At 35.4% G+C, this 24,298-nt stretch overlaps 1 protein-coding gene across 3 annotated transcripts in view; it reads left to right on the forward strand.

The window, feature by feature from the left end:
- Nucleotides 1-20,507, forward strand: part of LOC102809162 (fumarylacetoacetase-like) — a 73,028-nt gene extending 52,521 nt beyond the window's left edge. For all 3 annotated transcript variants that reach the window (XM_085506320.1, XM_085506322.1, XM_085506321.1), the window contains exons 9-13: nt 3,000-3,075; nt 3,210-3,256; nt 9,398-9,499; nt 18,268-18,385; nt 19,069-20,507. In XM_085506320.1, coding sequence (XP_085362446.1) covers nt 3,000-3,075; nt 3,210-3,256; nt 9,398-9,499; nt 18,268-18,385; nt 19,069-19,142 — 417 coding nt within the window. In that variant the 3' untranslated portion in view covers nt 19,143-20,507. The remainder of the gene's footprint in view (nt 1-2,999; nt 3,076-3,209; nt 3,257-9,397; nt 9,500-18,267; nt 18,386-19,068) is intronic.
- Nucleotides 20,508-24,298: the final 3,791 nt, after the last annotated feature.

A 24,298-nucleotide genomic window follows, 5' to 3' on the forward strand; every position in this document is an offset into this window, starting at 1 on the left:
TGAAGCTATTGTGACCGTCAGGTCGCTTGTTTTAATAAGGGTTCATTTGATTTTATTTCACGTACTTTCCCCCTAAATGGTCAAAGTTTCTGGGCACAACCTATATTCACACTTTACCTTAAAAGGTCTTCTTACTACACTTTAACTCGTACAGATGCTAACTACACATAATGATGACTCCATCTACGCAGCACCATTGGTTTTTCCTATGACAATATGTCAATTCAAGACTAACAGGAAAATAAAAAAACAAAAACAGCTAAAATTTTCTACTCTCATATCCAAATTCCGGATGAGCATCTACGTCATTGACGTTCTGGTTTCAGAGATTGGACTCAAGATCAATTAAAAACAAAAAGTAAAATCGTTTTCAATTATCATTAATATTTCAAGACTAATTGACCTGTGAAAACTCTAATTTATTACAGAAATCTTCTCCACCACCTTGTAAAAGAACTAAACAAATCAGGAATTATCTATGTAACATTATTTTTGAGAACATTGTAGTTTTCCTTTTCTCGTAAAAACTTGTTTTCGTTTTCTAGTAACAGTAAAAATAGCAGAACAATGAATTTTGTTTATTTAACAGTCACATGACGTAATTAACGTTGACATTAGTGTTATCATAATTTTGGGATAGAGTGTTGCAAGGGCTACAATAACATGTAAAAATTGTTAGTCATTAATCATTATTATTATTTTTATCAAGCTTTTTCTGTTTTGCCCAACGAAAGTCTACTACACCCTTGAGTGAACTTACTTTAACTTTTGTTCTTTTTTCAAAATTGATACAGTCATCATTTTCTACATATGCACGTTCATTTGTTTTTCATCTTGCTGATTGACCATCCATTTTGTCCTCAAAAAAAAAATATTTTGACATGTCATCAATTGGCATATGCATATTGATTTGTTTTTTTGTTTTGATGACATTTTTGTCTGCAAGAACCATTGCAATGATGTATTGGTGATCCGCTCCGCTAGGATTGCCCTACACATTAGTTTTCCCGATCATGTTAAAAGGAGTTAAAACAAATAATTATTTCATTTTGTAAAGTAGTCAAGGGTCGCCTTTAAAATCACTTGTGTGTGTCTGTGTGTGTGTCTGTCTGTGCTTGGCCGATTTTGTTCAAACTTGGCAGACAGGTCACACCTTCACTATAGCTAGTAGGTAAAATGTGGAAAATATTCTGGCCCACCATTGCCATACAGTACTCATTTCGCCCAACCTTTCGTTTTACCGCTTTTTAATCGACCGCTTATCGCCTAATTTCCGAATGTGCGGTCTTGTGTGACCAGAAACTGACCGCATTTTGATCACCTTTTTTCCGCTCACTCAGAACAATTTGAAAATCATGATTCACACGGAAGTCCTTTGATACTGAAAATTATCGATGCTACTCTGGTTTACCTTATTTCACAACTTGCAAAGCTAATGCATCTCAGCTTGGTTTTTGTTTTTGAACTGAGGTAAAATCCCATCCCTTTTGTCAAAATAAATTGATGTTTTTCGGTGAATAATTTTGAATGAAGCCTGTCATAGCACAAAAACTATGTGAATCGAAGCTGGAGATTGGAAGGTCTTTAATTAGCATCAAATATGCTTTGTTACAACATCATTGATTGGTTGAAAGTCACCTGATCTGAGTACGACCTGTGTCACAGAACCATATTTGTCCGTATTATCAATAGGACTTTGCAAGAGAACCACACCAACATTTTCAACCATTTTTAACGCAGGAGTTGCCAACAAATGTCGAAAAACTTTATGAATTTGAATTAAATAAGACCAGCGATGCTCTTAAATTTTTTTTTTTTGATTTCATGGTAAGAAATGGATAGTTCAAGTTGCATCGGCCTCAAAGCAGCTGTTTCACCGGAACAACTCTAGCTCTGTTGTAGTTTCGCGATGTAAAATAAAAAATATATAATAATAATACTTGTTTAATTATTTGGGTTTTCAGCCCACAAATTACAGGACATGATCCCCAGGAATTACGGTCAATGTTTGTCCTGTCTCGGCTGATTGTGCTGAACGCCGGATCTCGGGACCGACGCCCGTCCTAAACTCAGTTTGGAGGAACCAGCAGGGATTGATATTTCAAACAAAGACAAGATTTTTCTAGATATTTACAAACATACTGTCATACCAAACATATGCAAAAAGGTGTAATATTAGGTTTTATTTTAGGCTTAGAAATATTTTCTTTCACTCAGTATATGCATAGAACTGCTATTTAGCTTCATGGTCCCTCAGCTTGTCTTCGCTTTGAGGGAAAACAATAATTATACAAATCGTAAACACATTGCGAAGACTCAACAATCAGGAAAGGAAACTCAGACAACCATGCTGTACTAGTGTTGAAAATTTTGTAGCAGTGCATCACGTCAGAATATTGTTTAAAATAAAATATTCAATCCAATGATCATGCTTTTTATTTTGGCTAAGTTGCGCAAAGACAAGAGATCATCGGCGCCGACATTGTTACACTGTATCAATGTAATCCCAATGCAATTTTGAACTTTAAATGAACTGTTAATGCTACATTCGATCTAAAAATCTAGAAAATACAACCACAAAACGATCAGAAATAATAATTAAAACAGCACAATACATGCTATTAATTAAGTGAAGTGAATTCTTAATGCTTTTTTGCGAACTTTGTATACTTGGGCCTGGTTTTAGTTATAAACCAACGTTAGCTACATGTTGATGTCCTACCATGGCAACAGTCAAAAACATGTTTGTTTTGAGTCAAAATGGCCGACTATTTTTGTTCTATTTTCAAGTGTCCTTAACCATTTATTGGACATGCTTTGACTGATTTTGTTCATTTAATATATTCCATAATTTTCATATCATACACAGTCACTAAAACTGATCAGTACAATGGTATACAGGACTCGTTATTGCATGTGTTTGGATCTAGAACAAAAGACATAAAGTCTTCAATCCACATGGATAACTGTACATGTAATCTGTTCAATATCTATTGTAGAATCCTGATCCACTGTCGTATTTGAAACATGATGATGCATATAACTTTGATATCAAACTAACAATGGCTATACAAGGTTAGTAAAAAAAAAGAATATTCATGTAACCATTTCTCAGACCTGCCTTGACAGATTTTGTTCTTAGTTGTTCCAAACACATGACATCAATGTTAATTCATCTAAATACAAACACTTATTTTGTTGTATTACAGCTGAAGGAATGGTCAAACCCAAAGTCATCTCAAACTCAAATTTTAAAGTAGGTTTAAATGTTTTTGACTCCCATGTGCGAAGCACAAAATGGGAGTCTTTGCAGTTAGTGTGTCTGTATGTGTGTATGTGTATGTGTGTATGTGTGTGTGTATGTGTGTCCGACTGTTCCACTGCTATCTCAAGAACCATACATCGGTTTTTGATGAAACTTGGTGCATATATGCTCTGGGCCAATGCGCAGATTTGATTAGGTTTTGGTAAAAATCCATGCTCGTTAATTACCTAATTTGCATGATAATTAGCTAATTTTTAGCTGTTCTATGACTGTTCCACTGATATCTAAAGAACCACTCATTGGATTTTGATGAAACTTGGTACATAGATGCTCTGAACATATGCGCAGATTTGATTAATTTTTGGTAAAAATCCGTGCATATTAATTACCTAATTTGCATGATAATTAGCTATTTTTTAGTGGTTCCATGACTGTTCCACTGATATCTAAACAACCACTCATTGGATTTTGATGAAACTTGGTACATAGATGCTCTGAACTAATGCTAGGTTTTGATTAGTTTTTGGTAATAATCCGTGGATACTAATTACCTAATTTGCATAATGATTAGTCAATTTTCGGTTTTTCCACTGATATCTCAAGTACTAATCATCACATTTCAATGAAACTTGGTACATAGATGTCATACGACACTGCACAGACCTGATAGTTTTTATGGTAATATCAGTACATATTAATTACCTAATTTGCATAATTAATTAATTTTCAGCATTTGATATAAGTAGTTAGCATTACATTTCAATGAAACTTGGTACTTACATACTCAAGGACTATGCAGAGATTGATTGTTTTCGATAAATATTTGTGCATATTAATCACCTAATTTGCATAATTAGTTAATTTTCAGCTTTTCCACGGGTATCTCAAGTACTAATCATCGCATTTCAATGAAACTTGGTACATAGATCCTTTAGGACTATGCAGAGACCTGATTAGTTTTAGGGTAAATAATTGTGCATATTAATTACCTAATTTGCATAATTAATTTTCAGCTTTTCTACTGATATCTAAAGTACTAATCATCATATTTCAATGAATCTAGAATTATGCAGACCCAATTAGTTTCCGGTAAATATTTGTGCATATTAATCACCTAATTTGCATAATTAACCAACTTTCACACTGATATCTCAGGTACTATACATCACATATCAATGAATGTACATGGATGCTGTAGGACAATAGACAGACCTGAATAATTGTGGGTTAAAATCTGTACATATTAATTACCTAATTTGAATAATTAACCAATTTTAATCTTTCACACTGATATCTAAAGTACCGTAAAAACTCCAAAATTTCGACTGGTTTTAAATAATTTGTGTTAGAAATGTGACGTGTTTTTAGAGTCAAAATTAAGGTGCATTTTCGGACGGTCGAATTTTTCAGAATAGAAATCAGCAAAAAAAAATGGGAATGATAGACAGTGTGCTTCATTAGGGAAGAGTAGGAAATCAAACGGGCGGTGCACCGCGGTCATTACCGCGGTGTACCGCAGAACGCCGGGGAGAGCCGCGGACTGCTTATAATTAGGGGTCTCTACCGCTGTACCGGTCTCTACCGCGGTCCTCGGTAATGTGTGAAATACGTACTTAACAGTTTCTTTGTGATTCCACGAGTCATTGTTTTAAAATCCGATGCTGTAAATGAATACGATATGTGCGCTTGTTTAGTATTTAGTACATGTATTTAGCGTAACACTGGAATAAAGTTTACAATTGAAAAGAGGACGATTTACAAAGTTTCAGCGTATCCAAGCCGTATCCTGGTTCTTGATTGAGTTGGCAGTATCATGTTCACCATTTGTGTCACACTCCAGAAAAAATGGCTAGCAAACGAGAAACGGGCAAACTAATCAAAACAGGTCAGGCTGTCTGCATTGCACTGACAATGACATGATTATTTATTTTCTGTTTCGTTTCACAAATCTTGCCTTGCGCATGTATTCTTGGTTGACAGAATCTTTTTTAAACAAAAGACGTTATTTTTCTGTTACATGTTCGTGTTCCATGGTACTCGTGAGTGTGAAAGGCATTTTGAATGAATAATTATTGAGTTTATGATACCGTACGATAACGCTAGCTGGCTTGATTAGAATTTCATTGCGTGTGAATCGCTGAGGTCATTGCCCGTTGCTGTGCCAACCGCACGTAGTTCAAAAGCACCGGACGTTGTTTTGGTTTTTTTCACTGGAAATGTAAGCGATCGAATACTCTGCGTTCCAAGTACGCTGCCCCGAGTTTGAAATTACAGTAAATTGTAACGCGTGGATTTTATTTACATGAAATTTAGTTTATTTCAAAATGATATAGATGTCAAACCATAATTATTATTTGAAATGTTGTTTCTTGACTTGACTTTTCTGGCTTTAATGTTTTGTGTGTGCGTGTTTGTTTACAATATCATTATCAACAACAGTTATTCAGTGGCCCCGTCTCTGAGGCAGTAAGTAGTGATTTCGACTAAGTCGCGTAGTTCGATGGCTCCGGACGATTGTATTGTGTTTTGCCGTCAGTTTTAAAGTAGAAAAACTAAGTCTGGTATTATCGCGTATTTATTTGCCCGCTCAATCAGTTGGAGGTGACAGACCGTCAATTACTGAAATAGAAAGGGTGATAGCAGCCTGACTCGAGGGGTCGACAGGGGTATAAAAAATAAGTTTGCGTAATTATTGCAAAGGCAACGCATTATCAAGTCGGCAAAGTTGAAATATTCACAGCCAGTACGTAAGCAATGGAAAATAAGTTTGCGTAATTATTACGAAGGCAACGCATTATCACGTCGGCAATGGTGAAATATTCACAACCAGAACGGTAACAATTTTTACGTAGGCAATGCAGAGCCAGTAAAAATTTGCGTAATGGGATGTGTATAATAAAAAGGTCAACGCGCGGAGCGCGAATGGTCACCAAGGTAACAACCCACTTGTTCAGCGCGTGACTTGGGGTTAAACTTGGGCCAAGGTTTATTAGATTTATAGTCAGTTTCGCCAAGAAGTGCGCTATTTTTTTCGCTGATCACCCAGTTGTTGTAGTATATATTGTAGCACCAAGTGTGTGACACTCCCTCTTCGACTTCGGCTTGCTTTTCCTACTTAGTGCATGGTCTCGAGGTAACGTGAACTGTGGCCTCTCATCGAGTGTTTTACACTCGGAATTTATACTTCGCCCGATTATATTGGTATACGCGAAACATTAATCTTTTAAAATAAATCCTGAGACTATACATGATGTAAATTCAAAATAATGTGATAATATTTTACATTATGTGGGGTCTACATTATTCTGGGTTGCTTTGCGATGTTATACCAAGACTCGTGAAAATAAAATAGTGTTCTTCTGCGAACTAATATAGACGATTTTTCCAATCTTCTGGTACCACTCGATTTTATTATTTGAACTTGGCGGCAAGTAACCTTTAGTTTCCCAGTCTATTGTGTCCATTCATAGTCTTAACAATAGGGTGTAAATTGCCATGCGAGCCTACCACACACGACCGCGGTAAACCGGGGTCATGGAATCTATGCATAAATTTGCATAAAATGCGGTCGACCGGCGAGCACCCACCACCACCGCGGTAATGACCGCGGTAAACCGCTAGTTTGATTTCCTACTCTTCCCTTAGTTTTTAAAAAATGCAATGTCCGTCAATTGACGTAAACTTCCTCATGTTTCACGGTAAAAGCAAAGGTCGTGGCCGAGTTGTAACTCAAAATCTAAACAAAGTCATCAATCAGTGAGTATTATGACAAGCAAAACAAAACATCAAGACGCGGAGAAGAGGTCAGCACAAAACTAATAGGTCAAAAGACAAAGCTGTCTCGCACTACCTAGGAAAACTTGCGAATGTTCGAAGTACAGGTACCCATTGGACAAAAGATACATGGAAGTTTAGCAAACGATCTCCCCGACCCAGTGCAATGTATCCGGTTAGAATCAAAGCTCACGTGTCCCTTATTTGAGCACCGTACCGGTGATTTGAGGGACCAAATTCTGCCGTAAATTCGCCCTTGGATTAAAAAATATAATGGGATTTAAGAAAATAAAATGGGACTTTTAAGGTGTATTTTGGCGTCATTTTTCGGACATTTCAATCAATCCTGCCGGCTAAAATAGAGTCTAAGTTTTACCGTAGTCATTGACGTCTGTCTATTCAAGAGTACACGTGTATGATTTTTATCGTGACTAGCGTGAGCGGGTAAGCTTCCTTTCGAGAATGAGCTGTTATCACTGTGAACAATGTTAAATTATTCTTCAGATGACCAGTTTATTTTTTAAAAACAACTAATTTTTTTATTTAAAAAAAATCATGCCGTTTTCGCATCATCCAGCTTTTTGATTGGTTAATTAGCGATTTGACCTAAGAGAACATGGCGGATATCCTACAGCATCAAACGTTTATACGAGACCGGAATCATTCGCTTACGATGAAACTAAGTTGACTTTTATTTGTATTTCATAACCATTCAACAAATTTATTTTGTGTACATTATTATAATCACTACTGAGTACAGTAATAATCAACAATTCAGAAACGCAGCATGCCGAGATTTTTGTGTTCGTTTTTATTTGAAACTTCGTTTATTTAGAATATATTTTCATAACCAATAAAATAAAAATCTCTCAGTCAATCAGAAACCCGGATTCATGCCTTTGAGGAAGGTCCCGTTTGAACGCTCACATCGTTTTTTTTTTTCGTTTGGGGGAAAACTAAAACTGGTCGCAATTTTCGAATAAGAATGAGTCGGCAATTTTTAGTGGAGTCGAAAATTTGGAGGTAAATAAAACACCGAAACCAGGCAAATAAATAGGCGGTCAAATTTTTAGAGGGGTCGAAATTTTGGAGTTTTCACGGTGCTAATTATTCCATTTCAATGAAACTTAGTACAAAGATGCTCTAGGACAATGTACAAACCTAATTAGTTTGGGGTAAAAATCTGTTCATATTAATTCCCTAATAAGCATAATAATTCATAATTTGTTGGTTCTAATCACATTTCAATTAAACTTGGAGACATAGATTTTCTGTTACATTGCGCAGACCTCATTAGTTTTACACTCAAATCTGGTCATATTAATTTTCTGATTTGCATAATTAGTTTTCAGCTAAGTAATTTCGAATTATATTTAATGTGTCTCCAATACTCTCAGCACATGGGAGTTCTTTCTAAGCTTTCTTTGATTATTTTTGTTACTTTTGTGTATTTGTATTAATCCTTGTTGCCATGCATAGTCTATATACTTAAAGTGCCATTTGACTGAATATGCATCATATTGTGTTTGTGAAATTGTCAACATAACTTCAAAGCACTGTACTGAGTCAGGGTCAGGGTCAGTCACCCGAGTCAGTCACCATTTTAAGCCATCAAAAGTTTCATTCAGTTTGTGTTCTTCGTTCACTAAAAAATAAATAAATAAATAAATAAAAAAAAAAATCATTTTTTTTTTTTTTAACTTTTTAAAACAATACAAATACAGAAATAGAAGGCAGTATTTATAATAGAAGTTACAGGTACCATTGCAACTTGTCTACCATCAATTCATGATCGAATGATACAATATTTGACAACTATGGTTACCAAAAAAACTGTTTAGTTAGCTCTATTAAATCATCAAAGTCAATTATTTCTACCATGCTGGAATGGAATCTCTGTCATGCATGGACATATTTCTTTCTATCTGGGTACGTCTATTTAATATAAATGGGTCTTCAAAAATGACTGACTGGCAGCCATTTTATTCTAATGAATGCTCTTCCTAGCTAGCTCCAGTTTGTATCATGTCTGTCAATCATAATAGGTAGATAAAGACATTAATCACTTGTACATGGTGTATCAGCCATCATGACACCTGCAAAAACTGAATATTTCTACTATCATACTATCTGCACTTACATAATCCACCTTTTTCTTTTTGAACGTCTGGTGTTTAGCTAATAAGAGATCACTTTCAAAAATATCAAAAGGGACTGTGTGATTTTCACTGACTTGTTTAAATACTTTTTCAACATGTAGACTAAGACATTCATGTGTTTGTTTTACACATCTTTTACTTTATCACATGAGATACATACATATGTTAAATCCTATATATGATGTATATTTATTTACAGTACATGTATTGGACAATGAAACAGCAATTGGCACATCACACTGTTAATGGTTGTAATGTAAATCCTGGTGACTTACTGGGATCTGGTACCATCAGTGGTGAGGTGAGTAGTTTACATAGATAGTAGATTCTGAAGTGATTCATTTTACTGGGATCTGGTACCACCAGTGGTGGGGTGAGTAGTTTACATAGATAGTAGATTATGAAGTGATTCATTTTACTAGGATCTGGTACCACCAGTGGTGGGGTGAGTAATTTACATAGATAGTAGATTATGAAGTAATTCATTTTACTAGGATCTGGTACCATCAGTGGTGAGGTGAGTAGTTTACATAGATAGTTGATTATGAAGTAATTCATTTTACTGGGATCTGGTACCATCAGTGGTGAGGTGAGTAATTTACATAGATAGTAGATTATGAAGTAATTCATTTTACTAGGATCTGGTACCACCAGTGGTGAGATTAGTAGTTTACAGATAGTAGATTATGAAGTGATTCATTTTACTAGAATCTGGTACCACCAGTGGTGAGGTGAGTAGTTTACATAGATAGTAGATTATGAAGTAATTCATTTTACTAGGATCTGGTACCACCAGTGGTGGGGTGAGTAATTTACATAGATTTGGTACATACATTAAACATAATAGGACCTTGATGCACGTCATTTTTTTTTTCGGATCAAGTTCGAAATGGCCGACTGGCGGCCATTTTGTTTTAAAGAATTCAGTTCTGGATCCGTATCAGAGACATGTCTGGATTGATCAAGTTCAAACTTCACACACACAAGGTACATCATGTCCCTAATATGTATGTGCATTTGTTTCATGATCCCATTAACGATAGCCAAATGGCGGCCGCTTTAAGGCCGAAAATGCATTGAAATCGCACATTTTCACCATTCCGGACCCAGATCTCAGTTATGCATGGACGGATTTCATTCAAATTTGGTACATACATTAAACATAATAGGACCTTGATGCACGTCATTTTTTTTTTCAGATCAAGTTCGAAATGGCCGACTGGCGGCCATTTTGTTTTAAAGAATTCAGTTCTGGATCCGTATCCGAGACATGTCTGGATTGATCAAGTTCAAACTTCACACACACAAGGTACATCATGTCACAAATATGTATGTGCATTTGTTTCATGATCCCATTAACGATAGCCAAATGGCGGCCGTTTTAAGGCCGAAAATGCATTGAAATCGCGCATTTTCACCATTCCGGACCCAGATCTCAGTTATGCATGGACGGATTTCATTCAAATTTGGTACATACATTAAACATAATAGGACCTTGATGCACGTCATTTTTTTTTTCAGATCAAGTTCGAAATGGCCGACTGGCGGCCATTTTGTTTTAAAGAATTCAGTTCTGGATCCGTATCCGAGACATGTCTGGATTGATCAAGTTCAAACTTCACACACACAAGGTACATCATGTCACAAATATGTATGTGCATTTGTTTCATGATCCCATTAACGATAGCCAAATGGCGGCCGCTTTAAGGCCGAAAATGCATTGAAATCGCACATTTTCACCATTCCGGACCCAGATCTCAGTTATGCATGGACGGATTTCATTCAAATTTGGTACATACATTAAACATAATAGGACCTTGATGCACGTCATTTTTTTTTTCAGATCAAGTTCGAAATGGCCGACTGGCGGCCATTTTGTTTTAAAGAATTCAGTTCTGGATCCGTATCCGAGACATGTCTGGATTGATCAAGTTCAAACTTCACACACACAAGGTACATCATGTCACAAATATGTATGTGCATTTGTTTCATGATCCCATTAACGATAGCCAAATGGCGGCCACTTTAAGGCCGAAAATGCATTGAAATCGCACATTTTCACCATTCCGAACCCGGATCTCAGTTATGCATGGACGGATTTTGTTCAAATTCGGTACTTACATTAAACATAATAGGACCTTGATGCACGTCATTTTTTTTTTCGGATCAAGTTCGAAATGGCCGACTGGCGGCCATTTTCTTAAAGAATTCAGTTCTGGATCCGTATCCAAGACATGTCTGGATTGATCAAGTTCAAACTTCACACACACATGGTGCATCATGTCACAAATAGATATGTGCATTTGTTTCATGATCCGCTTAGCAATAGCTGAATGATGGCCATTTTAAGGCCGAAAATGCATTAAAATCACGTATTTTCACAATTCCAGAACCGGATCTCAGTCATGCATGCATGGATTTTGTTCAGATTTAGTACAATGTGTTGTACATATGCAGGTGCATTTCGGTCATGATCTGCTTTGAATGTATATGTCACTCAAATATGAACGGAACGGGGACGTGTCATTGACAATGACTTGTTTTACTGGGATCTGGTACCATCAGTGGTGAGGTGAGTAGTTTACATAGATAGTAGATTATGAAGTAATTTATTTTACTAGGATCTGGTACCACCAGTGGTGGGGTGAGTAGTTTACATAGATAGTTGATTATGAAGTGATTCATTTTACTGGGATCTGGTACAACCAGTGGTGAGGTGAGTAGTTTACATAGATAGTAGATTATGAAGTGATTCATTTTACTAGGATCTGGTACCACCAGTGGTGGGGTGAGTAATTTACATAGATAGTAGATTATGAAGTAATTCATTTTACTAGGATCTGGTACCATCAGTGGTGAGGTGAGTAGTTTACATAGATAGTTGATTATGAAGTGATTCATTTTACTGGGATCTGGTACCACCAGTGGTGAAGTGAGTAATTTACATAGATAGTAGATTATGAAGTGATTCATTTTACTAGGATCTGGTACCACCAGTGGTGAGGTGAGTAGTTTACATAGATAGTTGATTATGAAGTAATTCATTTTACTAGGATCTGGTATCACCAGTGGTGGGGTGAGTAGTTTACATAGATAGTAGATTATGAAGTGATTCATTTTACTAGGATCTGGTACCACCAGTGGTGAGGTGAGTAGTTTACATAGATAGTTGATTATGAAGTAATTTATTTTACTGCGATCTGGTACCACCAGTTGTGGGGTGAGTAGTTTACATAGATAGTTGATTATGAAGTAATTTATTGTACTAGGATCTGGTACAACCAGTGGTGAGGTGAGTAGTTTACATAGATAGTAGATTATGAAATGATTCATTTTACTGGGATCTGGTACCACCAGTGGTGAGGTGAGTAGTTTACATAGATAGTTGATTATGAAGTAATTTATTGTACTAGGATCTGGTACAACCAGTGGTGAGGTGAGTAGTTTACATAGATAGTAGATTATGAAGTAATTCATTTTACTGGGATCTGGTACCACCAGTGGTGGGGTGAGTAGTTTACATAGATAGTAGATTATGAAGTGATTTATTTTACTAGGATCTGGTACCACCAGTGGTGAGGTGAGTAGTTTACATAGATAGTTGATTATGAAGTAATTTATTAGTCCCCGTTCAGACGCAGCCTGAAAAGGGGACTTTATAATTCAGGTTTTGTCCTTTTTCCGTCTCCAACATTTTCTCAGAAATTCTACAGCAGGTATCAGTGAAACTTGGCAGGTTGATGAATAAGTGTCTTCCGAGTATGCACGTAATTCTTTTTTCCAGATCTGAAAATTAGTTGATTATGAAGTGATTCATTTTACTAGGATCAGGTACCACCAGTGGTGAGGTGAGTAGTTTACAGATAGTAGATTATAAAGTAATTCATTTTACTGGGATCTGGTACCATCAGTGGTGAGGTGAGTAGTTTACATAGATAGTTGATTATGAAGTGATTCATTTTACTGGGATCTGGTACCACCAGTGGTGAAGTGAGTAATTTACATAGATAGTAGATTATGAAGTGATTCATTTTACTAGGATCTGGTACCACCAGTGGTGAGGTGAGTAGTTTACATAGATAGTTGATTATGAAGTAATTCATTTTACTAGGATCTGGTATCACCAGTGGTGGGGTGAGTAGTTTACATAGATAGTAGATTATGAAGTGATTCATTTTACTAGGATCTGGTACCACCAGTGGTGAGGTGAGTAGTTTACATAGATAGTTGATTATGAAGTAATTTATTTTACTGCGATCTGGTACCACCAGTGGTGGGGTGAGTAGTTTACATAGATAGTAGATTATGAAATGATTCATTTTACTGGGATCTGGTACCACCAGTGGTGAGGTGAGTAGTTTACATAGATAGTTGATTATGAAGTAATTTATTGTACTAGGATCTGGTACAACCAGTGGTGAGGTGAGTAGTTTACATAGATAGTAGATTATGAAGTAATTCATTTTACTGGGATCTGGTACCACCAGTGGTGGGGTGAGTAGTTTACATAGATAGTAGATTATGAAGTGATTTATTTTACTAGGATCTGGTACCACCAGTGGTGAGGTGAGTAGTTTACATAGATAGTTGATTATGAAGTAATTTATTAGTCCCCGTTCAGACGCAGCCTGAAAAGGGGACTTTATAATTCAGGTTTTGTCCTTTTTCCGTCTCCAACATTTTCTCAGAAATTCTACAGCAGGTATCAGTGAAACTTGGCAGGTTGATGAATAAGTGTCTTCCGAGTATGCACGTAATTGTTTTTTCCAGATCTGAAAATCCCAAGTGGGTCTTTTTCACGATTTTCATCAAAAATTACCTCTCCCGGCAACATTGACAGAACGTCTGCGCATGCTCAGAATAAATTAATTACTGTAAAATACTTTATTTTTGCTTGCAACATTTTTTTGCTATTTTCGCTGAAGGAATGTTTCAGTTAAAATAAAATCCAGCGAATATACCCTTTTCTTATATTTTACAGTCAACTTGTCAAAAATCAATGAAAGTAAATTCAATACAAAACACCCAGAAAAAGTCTTTTCAGCGAATGATAATTCCAGCTGAAATAAAACATTTTACAGTAGATTAGATCTGTGAGTAACGCTGCTGTTATTACGGCACGTGATTTCTCCATTGCGTGCAATTTATTATAGTACTGTTTATACATGTATTCTGTTCGGCTCAGTGGTCTCATTCACTAGTTACTAGAAGAACTAGTAACTTCATTTGATTTCAAGAACTTCAAGAAGGCAGCATAAGAAACGTGTTTGCAAAGGTAAGTTCTCCAGTTTCAGCAAAATTGAATGTATATTGGGGTACGATTGGTGTACATTCCGTGACGTACGGACGTGAATATTATGATGATTGCCAGCTTTATATTCTTGTGAAAAGCCAAAAAAGCAAACAATTGTCTCCAATCTACAAAACTAGTTCGTAAACTGTCAAATTATTGTACATGGGGACATAGCTTTCAACTAAATCGATATCCGGTCTTTTGCTTGTGTTGCGATATCCGAAATATCCACAACTGGGGGGGGGGGGGTGTCCCTGTATCGATCAATTTATTCATTATATAATAGTAGGTTGCCTATGATTATATTCGTATTTTTTATGTTGTGAGCATTAAACTGTTAGTTGAAATGAAGATTTTGCCGATCTCCTGCGATTCAACATGGCGGATGTACAGTGACAACACGTGTATGGACGGTCGGTCGAGTAGTCTGCAACGGACCATGAAATTGCCCGGCGTTTTTTCGGCAGTTTTCTTTTTAATATTTTGGATATTTCATTCACTCCTGACGCCTAAAAGAGTCTAATTTATATTGTACCGTAGTCATCGACACCTATTCAAGAGTATGATGTTTATTGTGAATAGCCTGAATGAGTATTTTAAACAACTAATTTTTGGATTAAAAAAAAAATCATGACGTTTTCCCTGTCAAAATAGCATAAAGATCTTGCTACAACATCGGTGAATCTCTACAGTACCGCGTTGCGTTCACCACGAGGTCACTGAACCGTCATTAACATATTTAAATGAGCCACGTGTAAATGGAAACATGGCGGATATTGAATCGTATGGAGCATTTACATTCGACCGAAATCATTCGTTTACGATGAAACTAAGTTGAATATTACTTCAAATTCATAAAAATTCAACGAATTAATTTTTTGTGCGTTATTATAATCATTACTGAATAATAATCAACAATTGCAATACTTCGAAAACAAGTAAGTTATTCACTTGCGAAACACAGAATGACCAGATTGTGCTACCGTGATCATTTGCTACCGGTACTAAACACTAAGCAATGTATTCGTGTTTGTATTTATTCGAAACTTCTTTTAGAACATACTTTACTTTTCGTTATCAACAAAATTATAAAAAAAATAATGCATATTACATTATGTGATTTTTTTGAGGGGGGGGGGGGATTCAATTCCAACATTTCGCGGTGCCTATAAACCAAAGGCCTTTCACTCTTCTCTGAGTGTGACACCTAAACCAGAGGTTTTATGGTTTATAAACTGGCACTAAATGAAAAGGCCATTGAACCTTATTCAAATTTATAAATACATGTTATTATGTATTTCATTATGAAAACTGACTAAATTAAATGTGATCTTATTTTAAATTGTTTGAACAGAATGATTTATATCGGTAATGACGTTTTCATCCGATATTAATTGTGCAATTGTTAAAATGCCTACGTACACATTTATATTTTTTGTTTCTGAAATAGACTTTTGTAAAAAAAAAATTAAAAATCATGCTTGATTAAAATTCAAAAAAAAAAGATGTAGCCATGTAGCCCCTTTCTGTTATCTGTTTCCAACTTCTTCCAAAGTAAAACTGGCAAAGGCATGTAATTGCCATACAATCATCATTTGTGGAAAAACTTGTGTGTTATTGAAAATCTTTATTTTGTTGTCTGTGAATTAATATAATATTTGAAATCGCGTAATGGATCAAAATATTCTCAAACAATCGGTCTTCTGGTGGCACTACACTGCGCATTTATGCACAGTCAGAATCCCAATGCGCGATCTCAGCTTACTAAGTGATGATGGTGGTTGAAATGGAAAACTGAATACAAAAATCCAGGAACATGTCAAACGAATTTCCGTCTGCTGTGAATGCATGTTTCGTTGCATCAAATAAATAACCCAATTTTATGACAGAAGCTTGCGATCTTGTGCCATACAGGGTCAAGTGATTGAGCAATAAAAAATGTGGTTTTATGTATCAGGTTATTGAATGTATCCAAAAACATGGTACCAATGATCTGAAATTTCAGGAGTGCTCGCTGAAGGTTTATCAATCTTGCGTATTGTCTTGTTCTTTTTCAATCCTGCATTTCAGTTACTAGAATTTATACTAAAAAAAATAGTTTCTGTTTTTCTTCTAATAACTCGGCCACTCTCAAAAACAAATATTTTTCCATGGTCGAAATGCAAGAAGAATACAAAACTACTGTGATTGCATAGCGATACCTGTAGGGCCATTGTCAATTAGTTTGCCTGATCAACACAGCATTATACATAGGGCTGATATTAAGTCACGGAGAGTAAAATCTTGTGATACTAATCTCTAGAACCACTCAGATTGGTTCATATGTCTTATGAACCCACATGTGTATATCTTGGACAATACTCATTTTAAACTTTTTTTTTTTTTTTTTTTCTGACAGTGGTGCTGTGAACTGCTTCAATTTCGCAAGGCAATTTTTTCTGGGTTCCTACAACATGGAGTGTCAGGGACTTTATTGAAATGTTGTACACAAATTTCATAAAATCCTGAATATATCTAGAAGTGAAAATTGAATGGTTTACAGTATTTTATACCCATTAATAATGATTGTAATGCAATAATATCACTGCACTAAAAAGACTTCGACTGTTACTTCTCCATTGAAGGTTATGAGCAGACCAACCTTTATCACTACTGGTTTTCTTAATTATTACATGTACTTGCTCTGAAAACATAGCTTTTACAATTGTTTAAATTAACAGATGTTGTTCTATGTACAATGAATACATTTTAAATAATAAACCTTACTGTGTTAACAAATTGTATTTGACAACATGAGAATGAATCTGATGCCAAGTGGTGATGTTGAAACAAACCCAGGTCCTGGTAATATACTAAGACCTGATTAACAAAGAAGTCATGTACATCAAGGTTCACTCAGATTTATGAATGCAGTTTCTTGAGCAAGTATACATGTATGACAAATAGTTTTGTTGCACTTGTGTACTCTGAGATTCTGAACATGGGTCAGTGGAAGTTTTTAGTTGTCAGTACAAAACTAGATTATGGGAAATCACTTGATGATGAGTTGTACCCACAAAGAGTACATATTTATTCACCTGTTTGCAGATGTTTCTTGTACTACCTGTATTTTATAATCAAATAACGGGGACTGTGACATTTCATGTTTGTACTAGGATCTGGTACAACCAGTGGTGAGGTGAGTAGTTTACATAGATAGTTGATTATGAAGTAATTCATTTTACTAGGATCTGGTACCACCAGTGGTGAGGTGAGTAGTTTACATAGATAGTAGATTATGAAGTAATTCATTTTACTGGGATCTGGTACCACCAGTGGTGAGGTGAGTAGTTTACATAGATAGTTGATTATGAAGTAATTCATTTTACTAGGATCTGGTACCTCCAGTGGTGAGGCGAGTAGTTTACACAGATAGTAGATTATGAAGTAATTCATTTTACTAGGATCTGGTACCACCAGTGGTGGGGTGAGTAGTTTACATAGATAGTAGATTATGAAGTGATTCATTTTACTAGGATCTGGTACCACCAGTGGTGAGGTGAGTAGTTTACATAGATAGTAGATTATGAAGTAATTTATTTTACTGGGATCTGGTACCACCAGTGGTGGGGTGAGTAGTTTACATAGATAGTTGATTATGAAGTAATTCATTTTACTGGGATCTGGTACCACCAGTGGTGGGGTGAGTAGTTTACATAGATAGTAGATTATGAAGTGATTCATTCTGGTTAAGTGTCTTTTAATGGATCTCATCATTCCCTGTGTTTGTATTTTAGACTGAAGATTCTTATGGCTCACTCTTAGAACTGTGTTGGAAGGGAACTAAACCAATAGATATTGGTGATGGACAAATACGAAAATTTCTTCAAGATGGTGACACCTTTTATTTATCAGGTATGCTCCTCCACAATTTGCTTTGGGCTGGTGTGGAAAAAAAGATACTTTGAGAGGGCTGTATGGAATCAGACTCCTTTGACAAATACATCAAATGGGCTTTTGCAGATGTTTGTCATTGAATGGTTCTTGATTTGCCATCTTAAACGTTTGTGTATCAATTCCCAGTTAACCTCTTCACCAGTGAATTTAATATGGAACTAAACTCTTTTACTAGTTTCATGTGAGCATGACATATATACTTTTCAAGGCTGGCTTCTGTTAAATTCTGGACATTCTTGTTAAGTGTAAATTTGGAAATTAATCTGATGTAACAATAGCAGAAAATGAACTGACCTGTTCAACATTGGCATATGTTCAAACATTGGCATATGTTCAAACATTGGCATATGTTCAAACATTGGCATATGTTCAAACATTGGCATATGTTCAAACATTGGCATATGTTCAAACATTGGCATATTTTTAGACATTGGCATATGTTCAACTATTGGCATGTGTTCAAACATTGGCATGTGTTCCAACATTGGCATATGTTTCAACATTGGCATATGTTCAAACATTGGCATATGTTTCAACATTGGCATATGTTCAAACATTGGCATATGTTTAGACATTGGCATGTGTTCCAACATTGGCATATGTTCCTTTAATATTAACATGCTTCTTACTCTATGTTTCAGGCCACTGTCAAGGTGATGGTTACTGTATTGGATTTGGAGAGTGTTCTGGCAAAGTACTTCCTGCACACCAGTAACAGAAAGATAATATCATTTGCTTCGATCTTTGCTTATTTCACTGTAATGTTACATGTGATCAGAATGGTGGTGATCAGAATATTAACAGGTGGTGGTATACATGGATACACTGCATAGTTGTATTTAATGTGTTCACAAGTGAATTATGTATGATTTATAGTACTGACACAACACCATATCAAAGTGATACAGCAGTATGCTTAGGAACGACGTCAAAAGATCGATGTCGGATAAAAAACTTATTTGCTTTAGTTTGGGGGTGGGGGGTTTTGACCTCAAAAAGTTTCCATCCTACAAAAACGATTTTATTTGTTAATGAAGTCAAAAAATCGTGGAGTATTTGTAGTTCGTTTTTTTTCTATCCAATCATGGACAGAAATAACAGAAAATGAAAAAAACAAAAATCCAAGACGAGAAAATGGTTTGGTCCGAGTGTAAATATGTGCGTCAAATGAGGTGCATTTGTAAAAGTCTTTTTACACCCACCCGACAGCTAACTGCTATGCAATACCTCTGTCTGATTATCAATTTGTATTTAATGGTGAACGTAGTCTGACGCCATGACCAATATTTATCAATTAAGTTTCGGTGGGGGGGGGGTTTGAAAAAAACTAAAGGAATTAAGTTTTTTATCCGACATCGATCTTTTGACATCGTCCCTTACTAAATACAACTATCAACAACATTAAAAATACATTAAGCAATTTATAAGCTTAGTGTCTGAAGCATTTAAAACATTGCCAGTCGACGCCCTTTTTCCACCATCAATTTTAATATGTTCATGAAAGCTTTCAGCAGGTGTTGTGTTAATCTCTATTATCAAAGTTTATCAATCGTGGATTGGATGACTTGTAATATATGTGTGTCATATAAGGGAGATAGACATATTCAATTAAAATTTATTCTCTTTGTATTTCTGTAATGTATACAACAATCACACATTTATCCATAAAATGACAGCTGCAGTATGCTATCTAGTTCATTTATGTTAATACTCAAAACCTGTATAGTGATTCTCAACCAATCAGATTGCTCCATTGCAGGACTTTAAGTGATTCTCAACCAATCAGATTGCTCCATTGCAGGACTTTAAGTGATTCTCAATTAATCAGAATGCTCTATATACTGTTAATGTTATATTTCCAAGTCTCAAAGTCAGAGCTTACACAACGGATGATACAGTAGTCTTGCTGACCATTGAGTTAAATCATGACTTCATAAATTATTCAGATATTGTTTATAATGGTCTCCCTGCCTCAATTTGAATATGCAAATGTTATGTGTACTATGACTACAAATTCTGTATGTGTGCACACACTTGTAGCTGTATTCATGCATTAAGTAATAAATTTGTATACTGCATATATTCAGTTTGTACTACCACTATTGTATACAGTTATATATCTGTCTAACTTAGATTGGGAATGTTTACTACATCACCTACCAGAAAGTCCCTGGAAATGATAAATTTCATTTATTACTCGTTAGGCTTAATTACAGATTCCAGCCCCGAACAGGAACTATTAGGGAATATACTCGGGTCCACAAAAAACACCCTAGGGTAGCATTCCCTATAGAAAAAAAGCCTCTCCTGAGGGGTCACCCTCAGGGTGCTCATGCGACTGAGGCCTGATCATTCTCTCTTGTTTCCGCTACCAATGGGTGCAGAAATTTTTCAGCTACGTGCAACAGAGAAACAGATTGCAGTTGTTATGACTGAGATTATCTAGGAAATCTAGTGTTGGTGATCGACATTACGGTAAAGGCTTTCCATTATTAGGGGCCCCAATTTTGACTCCTGTGTGCGAAGCACACAATGGGAGTCTTTGCAGTTGGTGTGTCTCGTCTGTATGTGTGTGTGTGTGTGTATGTCTGTCCGTCTGTTCCACTGATATCTCAAGAACCATACATTGATTTTTTATGAAACTTGGTGCATAGATGCTCTGGGCCAATGCGCATATTTGATTAGGTTTTGGTAAAAATCCATGCATATTAATTACCTAATTTGCATGATAATTAGCTGTTCCACTGATATCTAAAGAACCACTCATTGGATTTTGATAAAACTTGACACATAGATGCTCTGATCTAATGCACATATTTGATTAGTTTTGGGTAAAAATTTGCAATATTGATTACCTAATTTGCATAATGATTAATCAATTTTTGGCTTCCACTGATATCTCAAGTACTAATCATCACATTTCAATAAAACTTGGTACAGAGATGTCATAGGACACTGCACAGACCTGATAGTTTTTAGGGTAATATCAGAACATATTAATTACCTAATTTGCATAATTAATTAATTTTCAGCTTTTGATATTTCAAGTAGTAATCATCACATTTTAATAAAACTTGGTACATAGATGTCATAGGACACTGCACAGACCTGATAGTTTTTAGGGTAATATCAGTACATATTAATTACCTAACTTGCATAATTAATTTTCAGCTTTCGATATTTCAAGTAGTAATCATCACATTTTAATGAAACTTGGTACATAGATGTCATAGGGCACTGCACAGACCTGATAGTTTTTAGGGTAATATCAGTACATATTAATTACCTAATTTGCATAATTAATTAATTTTCAGCTTTTGATATTTCAAGTAGTAATCATCACATTTTAATAAAACTTGGTACATAGATGACATAGGACACTGCACAGACCTGATAGTTTTTAGGATAATATCAGTACATATTAATTACCTAATTTGCATAATAAATTAGTTAATTTTGTCCATGAATGTTCCACTGATATATAAAGAACCACCAATTAGATTTTTAATGAAACTTTTAAAGAGTACTCATCACATTTCAATGAACCTAGGACTATGCAGAGACCTAATTAGTTTTTGGTAAATACTTATGCTTATTAATCACCTAATTAACATAATTAACACTGATATCTCAATTACTGATCATCACATTTGAATAAAATTTGGTACATAAATGCTCTAGGACAATAGACAGGCCCGATTAATTTTGGGTTGAAATTTGTTCATATTAATTCTCTAATAATAATTCATAGTTTTTTTGTTCTAATCACATTTCAATGAAACTTGGTACATAGATATTAGATTATGCAGACCTTATTAGTTTTACACTCAAATCTGTTCATATTAGTTACCTGATTTACATAATTAGGTTTCAGCTTTTCCATCAATATCTCAAATACAAGTAATTTTGAATTAATTTTGAATGTGTCTTCAATACTCTCAGCACACGAGAGTTCTTTCTAAGCTTTCTTTGATTACCTGTTTTAGTTGAATCGCCGGCTCAGTTTATATTCGCCCGGATAGCAAATTTTGGCGCGGTGAATTTTCTCATTTTTTCACGATCTCATTTCGTAATTCTGATAACAAAATTCAAATTAGTATGCTCTAGGAGTTTTATAACACTAAAAAATTGTTGACAGTACTGAACACTAAATGCCCTCAAAGTAAGGCTTCCTGAAAGTATGTATTGTATAGTTAACGTGTGGCTACAAGTACCGTAGTACAGTAGTTTCAGTCTGAAAATGTCAGGACATATATTCTGGTGCGTGTTAATACTGTTTGAGAATGGTTTGAAATAACAAGTCTCTAACTAATCTCGAGACACGCACTTTAGACTGCTAAATAAACAGTCAACAACTTTGCTGGCAATTTTACTGTTTTGGTGTTCAGAACAATGCAATGACAGTAAATAGTGAGGAGAACATATTAATGTAGTCATGCAAGACCTTGTTCTGAAAAATAGTCCTCTCCTAGTGAATTGGTATTGTTGTGAACAAAGAAACTAGTAAATGGGTACTGTTTGGAACTAAGATACCGACAACCCAAAAGAGATGCTGTTCAAGTTACGAAAATGCTCATATTTCAGAAACCACGCCCACTTCTGTGAAACCACACCCAAAATATAACTCTATGTTTAAATAACAGTTAACAGAACTTCAAGTTATGGGCAACCTACATTTTTGTTTTTGTTGAACATCCACATTTAGTAACTTGAACTCGAATTACTACTGGTAAATTTGAACGTTAAACAAAGCAAAGTTTGGTTAACTGTTATTTAAAGTTCAAGTTACTAAATGCGGACGTTCAACAAAAATTAAAATTTATGTAACTTGAAGTATTGTTAACTGTAAATTGGACATTGAGTTACAATATGGGCGTGGTTCGCAAAAGTGGGCGTGGTTTCTGAATTATGGGCATGGTCATTTTTGTAACTTGATGTTTTTGTAACTCGAACAATTCAGCACCTCGAGCCAAAAAGTTTTATATAACTCGCTCGCATCAAACAATGTATTGTGCCTTTGAATTGTCTTATGTTTGGTCATAATCTGAAAACAGGAACTTATCGATTGACCTTTGTGGGCAAAATCGTTCATATCCAATCAGAATAGCAGCCATTTTAATGCCAAAATGCAAAATTACATATTTTCACCATTCTGGTACTGGATTTCAGTCAGTGGTACCTCGATGAAAGAATGCAGATCCATATATCTTACTTGCCTGAATTGACTGATGAATTCATACATGCATCATACAATATATGCACATGCATATAGTACATATGCACATGATTCAATTCAAGATGGCTGACTAGAGGCCATTTTAATTAAATGTATCAAAATCAAACATGTTCACCATTCCTGAACCAAATCTCAGTTTTGCATGAACCAATTTTGGTACATGCATTTAACATAATGGGACATTGATGCACTTTATTTTTCAGATTAGATTAAAAATTGCTGACTGGCAGCCATTTTGTTTTGAAGAATGCAGTTTTGGATTCACATCTCTGACATGCCTTGACCAATCAAGTTCAAATTTTATATTTACATCAGGAATCATATCGAATAAACACACGTGCATTGTTGTCACAATCCAATCTAAAATTAATGACTGAAAGTCAGAATGGTTGATATTGTATTCATTCATTATCTAAATGTATCTATAATACAAACAGGCCTGTACTGTTTACACATGTTTCCGGGACTTAACGACATCTAGACAGATTGAAGGGTTAGTTGGTCAAAATACATTTGATCACTATTGATCATTCATAAATAAAACAGTGCTTTTGAAATGTCTGTATTTGTACTGCTGTTATGAGCATGGACTTGCCATGGCAATTTTGCAATACAAGGAAGCCAGATAATAACCT

Source organism: Saccoglossus kowalevskii, chromosome 12, assembly GCF_978046115.1.
Source record: "Saccoglossus kowalevskii chromosome 12, keSacKowa6.1, whole genome shotgun sequence".
Taxonomy (NCBI): Eukaryota; Metazoa; Hemichordata; class Enteropneusta; family Harrimaniidae; genus Saccoglossus; species Saccoglossus kowalevskii.